The sequence below is a fragment of the Otolemur garnettii genome, unplaced genomic scaffold (genome assembly GCF_000181295.1).
Source record: "Otolemur garnettii isolate 467f Iridium unplaced genomic scaffold, OtoGar3 scaffold00048, whole genome shotgun sequence".
Classification (NCBI taxonomy): domain Eukaryota; kingdom Metazoa; phylum Chordata; class Mammalia; order Primates; family Galagidae; genus Otolemur; species Otolemur garnettii.
This window is the reverse complement of record NW_003852443.1, coordinates 8,109,972-8,117,374: the sequence shown is the minus strand read 5'-3', so window position 1 is coordinate 8,117,374 and position 7,403 is coordinate 8,109,972. Positions and strand designations below refer to the sequence as shown.

Sequence of the window (7,403 nt, the reverse complement as noted above, 5' to 3'; positions counted from 1 at the left end):
AAAAAAAAAAAAAAACTAGGACTCTTTTCTAGCGATCCTATATCCTAGCTCACAGAAGACACTCAAGTGTTCACTGTACATATGCCGAATACACTATGACCTCTGCTTTTCATTGCAGTGATCTTTTGTTACGGTATTTGATTATCCACGCTTTCAATCCTGAGCAAGAATTCTGATGCCTCTATGTTCTTTATTCTTCTCTTCCTTAGGCTTCAGATGATGAGTCTTACATCAGTGATGTGAGTGATAATATCTCTGAAGACAACACCAGTGTTGCGGACAATATTTCTCGGCAAAGTATGCATCATTTGAGCTTCCAGGTTGTTCTATCTACATGCCAAATTATAACACTAGTGACTAAATGAACAGACATTTCCTCCACCACCACTAATTGTTCTTTTTGCAGCTGATTGTTCAGTAGATTTTAATTTTATATTATCTGTTGAGGTAAATGGTTGAAAATATTGTGAGGTACATGGTGAGATAGTGAAACATTTTTACCTCTTGCTCAAACCAAAAGTTTAAGTCTTTGCTAAATAGATTTACTTTTTTTAATTGGACATATACCTTCCTTGGTGATATTTGAGAATATTTAACACCTGTTTAAAAACCTATATGCTGATGTTTTGTGCATTTGTTAGCAACCTTGTTTGAAGTAATCCCATTTACTCTTGAGTCAGTACAATGAAGGCTCAGGAAATATATCACAGTCATGGTATTTTTTTGCAATCATACTTAAAGAGTTTTTTCCCTTCTTGATTTTATGAAATCAGGAAAGCAAAGTATCTTTCGTTGTGATTCTCCCTCTTCCAGTCCTGAATGGGGAGCTGACAGGAGGGGCCTTCCGAAACGGACGTCGAACCTGTCTGCCGGCTCCTTGTCCTGACACCAGTAACATTAACCTGTGGAATATCTTGAGGAACAACATTGGTAAAGACCTGTCCAAAGTCTCTATGCCTGTGGAGCTAAACGAGCCACTCAACACTCTGCAGCATCTCTGCGAGGAAATGGAATACAGTGAGCTTCTGGACAAGGCTTCGGAAACCGATGACCCATACGAGCGCATGGTAATCAGTAACTCCGCAGAGCCCTTTAGGGATCTGCCACTTCTAGGCATGGGCTAAGCCAGAATTTGTTATGGTGACGTATCTACTTTGTACGTAACATTCTCACTGCATACGTGAGAGAGAAGTTGGTCTGTTTGCATAAATCAGATAGGGCCGAAAAGTCCCAGATACACTTCAGTCCCAGATACCTCTTTCCTAGAAGATACACATTTTGTGGCTTATCCTTGGTCTCTAGAGGATGTTTCTAAAGTTAGACAGTACAGGCATCCTGCTCCTTAGAGGTCTAAGGCATGTCTTGCCCTGCTTTATCAGCTTTTCCTGAGTGCCAAGATAACCCATCTGTTCAGGAACTTAGGTCTGAGAGAGCGATTTCCTGTCTGTACTCTGCCCTTTACTCCATGATGGGAAAGCACCAGCGGCCACAACCCTCCTGCACATGGTGCTAAGATGGGCACGTGGCATAACCTATAAACTGGGTTCCAGAACCTTTGAACTCTGAGATACCCATGCAGTTGGGTGGACGTGTAAGTGAGGAACACTTGACCTCGATGGCCTGCTGGTTCCTGTTCTGTGTATTATTTTTTTCACCATGTGTTGATGGAGCTGCTGTGCAAATTGAAAATACCAATGCTACCACATCCGCACCCATCCACGTGGAGTGTGTAAAATCCAGAGGAAAAGGGCCAAACGCCCCGGCGGTAGTCTCTCGTATATTATTTTCCTTTCTCCAATGTTTTAACAGGTTCTCGTTGCTGCATTTGCAGTGTCGGGGTACTGCTCCACGTATTTCCGAGCAGGAAGTAAGCCATTCAACCCAGTCCTGGGGGAGACTTACGAATGCATCCGAGAAGACAAGGGATTCCGATTTTTCTCAGAACAGGTACGTGCCAGAGGACTCAGTGAGGATTCTCTAGAGGTAGGAAAGCAGTTTGCAGATGGGATCCCCCTTTGGTAACCATTTGGGGTAGGCTATGATACCATTTCATGGAAACTTTACTGAGCACGTCAGCATCATTGCCCCCTCGAAATTGTGGAAGTTCTCTGTGTTTAAGCATGGAATCTTGAAAGCTAACAATTTACTTACACATTCTGAGAGTAATTCACTAGTAGAAATGGATGAATAGTAGCTTTTATTGGAGGTAACCAGTATACGTTGTAAAAACAGTTATCGCTGCTGAAAGTTTTAACACTGATGTCACTGCCTTCTTTTGTCTTTTTAATTACCAGGTTAGTCATCATCCACCCATTTCTGCCTGTCACTGTGAATCAAAGAATTTTGTGTTTTGGCAAGGTTTGTATTTCAATTATAATTTAAAATCACACATAGGAGCCTATGATAAAATGTCTGGCTTCTGAAGGTACATTGTGCCCACTTTAGATCTCTACCTTTGGAACTCAGAGAATGTTGGTAATTGGTGCAGAGTTCCGTTTGAAAAATTACATTTCCTGGTTTAAATATGAAACTGTGTCATCTAGGAGATGAGATGGCTTATCTAGGAAGCAAAGCCTTATGGAACGGCAGAGCTCCCTGCTGCCTGTGCCAGCTCAGAGCCGTCACCTTGTCTCATGGTGCCTCATTGTCTGCGTCTACAATGTGGAGGCTCCATCTGCTGCCTTCTCGTGTCTCGGGGGTGTGCAAAGACATTTTAATCCTGCAGGAAGGCTCTGCAGCACATCATCTGTGGTCATAGTCTGTGGAGATGTATAAGTGTTGCAGTAATTCCTGGTCTTTAACTCACGGGGACTCAGGGGTTTGGACTGAAGTCTTTACTTATTAATGCCTATTGTTCAGTTAGAGTGTTACAAGTTTGCCTAAGATAAGAAAGTTTCAAAACACCATTAGAAAGAATATATACATAAATTTGGCCATGAACTGCAAATAATTCAGACGTGTCTGGAAGGCTACTTCATTGCTCACCGAATGCCTCACCCTAATCTAAAAACACACTGAATTGTGGAGTGCTGTAACTGTCCTTTATAAGACAGTAAATCATTTCTTAGGCATAGCCAAGAGTCAAAAATTCTGTGGAGATGGCACCAAACTCCTTTAGATCATCAAAATGGGAAGAGGTGGTTATTACAAATGCACAGGTAAATTTGAGTTTCCACAAGTAAAACATAAAGCCATCATAGGAGATAAAGTGCTGGGACCTGAGCAGTGTCTTAACAACAAATGTAGTTAATCTCACTATTTCATAAATCTTATCTGTATTAAGAGACTTTTTTTTTCTGTTTTCCCAAATCATATAATTCTTCTATATGGGGGGATTGTGTATATAAATCAATGGCATTACCATACTGCAATTATTTTTTATATACACCTCATGCATGGTATCCATGTTAACTGTCTTTACTTTTTAATTAAAACTTATAACATTTGTTGCTACCTGGACATTAAAGCACTGTGGAGTCTGGGTTTATATGTGAATGTGAAGATGTACACATGCATACATTATTCCAGATTTCTCCCAGTTTCGTTAGCTGAAAATTAATAGAGTCTATATGACAGAGAAACATAGATTGTTTTGGTTAACAGTTCATATTTTCACCTTGGGCCACCTTCAGGCACTGCTGCGTTAAATCAACAATGTAGCATCAATTGTGATTGCAAAACTTTTTGTTGAATATAATACAAGAGTTATTTTTTACATAACAAATGATTATATCTGGAGAATTTATTTCTTATCTTCTGCCTATGTTGTTTAGATATCAGATGGAAAAACAAGTTCTGGGGAAAGTCGATGGAGATCCTGCCTGTTGGAACGCTGAATGTCATGCTTCCGAAGTAGGTGGCTCTCAGCTCCCTTTTAGCCTCCACTTTTCCTAAATCAGAAGTGGTATTTTAAACTCTAGAAGTTTCCAAAAGTCCATTTCTGTGTATAGCCAAAGAGGCAAGGGTTTTGAGAACGGAGCCCTTCTCCCCCAATGAGAATGTTGGCATAGGTATCAAAGTTTCCCAGCATTCTTTCACATCCTCCACCAGTTAGTCAGTACCAGGTACCTGCCTTGACCCAGCGGCTGTGCAGATATTCATTTTATATGGAAGTTCCCCTGTTTAATATCTGCGCCCCATACAATTTATAATTTCATTTTTTAGTTCATCTTAAGTCTGGGGACTATTTTAAATTTTAAGTTATGTAATCAATGAAGAGTGATGGAATCCTTTTATAGTTGTGTTCTAGAGGATATGGCCTCTGAATCTTTTAAAATTAATTGAAATTTTTGTTGAAGCCAAGGGTTTGAGTGTTTGTATTTCTTCATTTGTTTTTTGGTCTTGTTTTTGTCTCTTTCTGCATCTTTTTTTTTTTTGCAGATTTTGGCCAGGGCTGGGTTTGAACCCACCACCTCTAGCATATGGGGTTGGCGCCCTACTCCTTTCAGCCATAGGTGCCACCCTTGTTTTTGTCTCTTTGAATGACGGAATTTGCTGGTGGACTGGATAGGGAGGAAGGTAGGGAGAGTGAAGTATTCCCAGGACCTCAAAATAAACTTTCAATATTTGAAAATTCATGAGGAAGAAAGTTTTCCTAGATGTATGAAGTGCCTACATTATACCAATTTATAAATTATGTGGGAACCTGAAACTTTTCATTTTATCTTAAAATAACATTTTATTTGAAAATATATGTAATGTGCAAAAACTTAAATGGTGTTTGAAACTATGTCGTTTCATTCCTTGGCAGGAATTCTGTCACTTTACTGCCCAGAATTTGCATTAGGTTTGTGCCATCTTGGTTATGTTCCTCACTCACTTCTCAAAGAATTATCCACTTCTTTGTTGTTAACTTAGAGTATAAAATAGTGTTTCCAGAGTAATCGTTCTTATATGCACACCCGGTGGTGCCCCTCTCCACCTGGCGTCCCTCCTGCTGGCCCACTGCCTGCAGAGTAAATCATAGACTCCTTGGTACATCACTAAAGGCCTTATGGGCCTTATGGGCTCTCCCTCATCAGACCTTCCCTGCCTTGCCTCTGGCCACACCTGCTGACCTGGAGCACAGCGTTCACAGGCTTCAGATACCTCGTGCTCATCTACCTCTCTGGCTTTACGGCTACTTGTCGCTGGCCAATGGTGTGCTCCTATCCATCATCCAAGTTTGGGTGGAACCCAGCGTCCTCTGTGACATCTTGCTTGACACAGAGCCTGTGGTCCAGGCAGATCTAAGGGCTCAGGACTCTTCCTGTGTGTTCCTACGATGCTTTGTTTATTCATAAAACAAATTATAGCCCTCACCATACTTTAAGTATTTATTTACATATCCATCTATCCCTACCATACTCTTGTCTCCAGAAGGACGAGAAATAAGTCCTATTCAACTTTGTAGCTTTAGCACCTGGCTCATAAGAAGCATTTAAATATTCCTGAAGTAAATTAATTATGTCATAAATATATATGGCCACAGAGAGACCTTCAAGAAAGAAAGGAAAGGAAAAGGTGGGGGGGGACTTTAACCAAAGAATATTCTTTTTAGTAGAAACATTCACCTGTCTTTGAAACCTCGCTGTTTCTAATCAAAGTTATATTCTTCACTAGGTACGGAGATTACTATGTGTGGAATAAAGTCACCACATGCATACACAACATCCTCAGTGGGAGAAGGTGGATAGAGCATTATGGAGAAGTAACCATCAGAAATACCAAAAGCAGCGTTTGCATTTGCAAGCTCACATTTGTCAAGGTAAGTAATATCGTACGACAGTAAAGGAAAATAGTACAAAGTGCCTCCTAAAGGAGAAATGGAACAGTCAGTCACCTTAAACAGCAGCAGGCGAATCCGTCCCGTAGCATTGGTCCTTGACATTGTTGATGAGAAGGCAGAAGGAGCTGGAGAAGTTTCTCCAGGCGCTCTGGCCCCTAAAAATGTGGCGGTCAGAGAGGGTGCCATCTCAAAACAGAAGAACACAAATTTCTTTTCAAGGGCTTCTTTTTAAACAGCCAGTTAGCAGTTCATGAAGTAAAATTCCAGCAAACACTTTTCCCCAACCCAGGTCTTGGGTTTATATTTCTCTTTCTGCTCCAGCCTGATGGCATGTTTAAGTAATCTTATTTTAGGGAGCTGATAATAATGCACTTGTCATTCTCTGAGGACATGTAGTTAAGAGCAGACACGTAGGTGATTCCTACCGGTCACTGCACACTCCTCCAACCCGGCTACGATGATAGTCCAAATAAGTTCAACAAAGGGCATCACCTTTGTCCATAAGAAAGGGTGCTTGGGATAGAAAGGCCTACAGAACAGCGTTTGCTTCTGTGTCTCTCTGGTCTGAAGCAGAACATAAATATCACCCCACCTTTGCTGAGGTGTGCTACAGAATTCAACATGGCCCAGAAAGCCTACCCACCCCCCGTCATCTTGACTTGTGACCCATTCTAATAGGGTAGACAGGTAACATATTAGAGTCTTAAAACTCTAGTATTTTCTTAGATAAATCCCTATAAGCTGCTTTGGAAGGTCATGTTTATTTCTTTTTATTTTTCAGATTAATGTGCGGGTATAAACAATTGGTCATGTTCATTTCAATTGATTATTTTAGATGTTGCCCATTATTTTTTTTTTCTTACAAACAGATGAGGCAGCCAGAACCAAAGGACCAGGATCACTGTGGGCTCTGGCTGGCAATGACAGGAAATGCATACATGTGGTTTTGTCAGCTATGAAAATTTCAGTGCATGCCTGCCCCTAATATTTGCAGTCTGTGTCATATGTAAAATATATAAATCAAACCTACAAACTGTCAAATAAAGTATGTCCTGTTCTTTCCCCTTGACAAAGATAATTTTCATAATGAAACCTGTAGGCCCAGGTTGGACCTTTTAGAACTCCATGCTGGGAAACTGGCAGCACAGGAAAGCCAGTCCTGGCCCGCAGCCTTCCCTGCTTATGTCCCCCCTCTGGCTCTGCCTGCACTGTGAAGGGTCTCATGTGTGACACAGGCTCCAGTTCACACATCCCAGCACTGTCCACACCGCCACAGCCAACCAGCCTTGGCCACCCTCAGACCTAAAGGTGTACACACTGGTGTCTGATCTGACTTTGGGTGGATAGATCAAAACTTTGTGCTAACTATGGCATAAGGTTAGAGCCTTTTGGCCCAGGAATCCTAGGGTCCTGCCTACTTGGGGCCTGATCTGAAGGGAGGTCATGGGGTCCAGGTAGGCAGATTCCCATAAACTCCTCATCCTTTGGGAAGCAGCATGGTTAAAAGAAGGCCACTACCAAGGCTTAGCGCTCATAACTCAGTGGTTAGGGTGCCAGCCACATACACTGAAGCTGGCAGGTTTGAACCCAGCCCGGGCCTGCTAAACAACGATGATAACTACAAAAAAAAAAAAAA

The 7,403-nt window shown here is 41.5% G+C and overlaps 1 protein-coding gene across 4 annotated transcripts in view; it reads left to right on the top strand.

The window, feature by feature from the left end:
* The window catches only part of OSBPL6 (oxysterol binding protein like 6), a 115,583-nt gene that overhangs the window by 102,316 nt on the left and 5,864 nt on the right, over positions 1-7,403 (top strand). For all 4 annotated transcript variants that reach the window (XM_012806191.2, XM_003791484.3, XM_003791483.3 and 1 more), the window contains 6 exons: positions 210-297; positions 814-1,067; positions 1,810-1,947; positions 2,295-2,358; positions 3,774-3,852; positions 5,602-5,746. In XM_012806191.2, the coding sequence (XP_012661645.1) occupies positions 210-297; positions 814-1,067; positions 1,810-1,947; positions 2,295-2,358; positions 3,774-3,852; positions 5,602-5,746 (768 nt within the window). The remainder of the gene's footprint in view (positions 1-209; positions 298-813; positions 1,068-1,809; positions 1,948-2,294; positions 2,359-3,773; positions 3,853-5,601; positions 5,747-7,403) is intronic.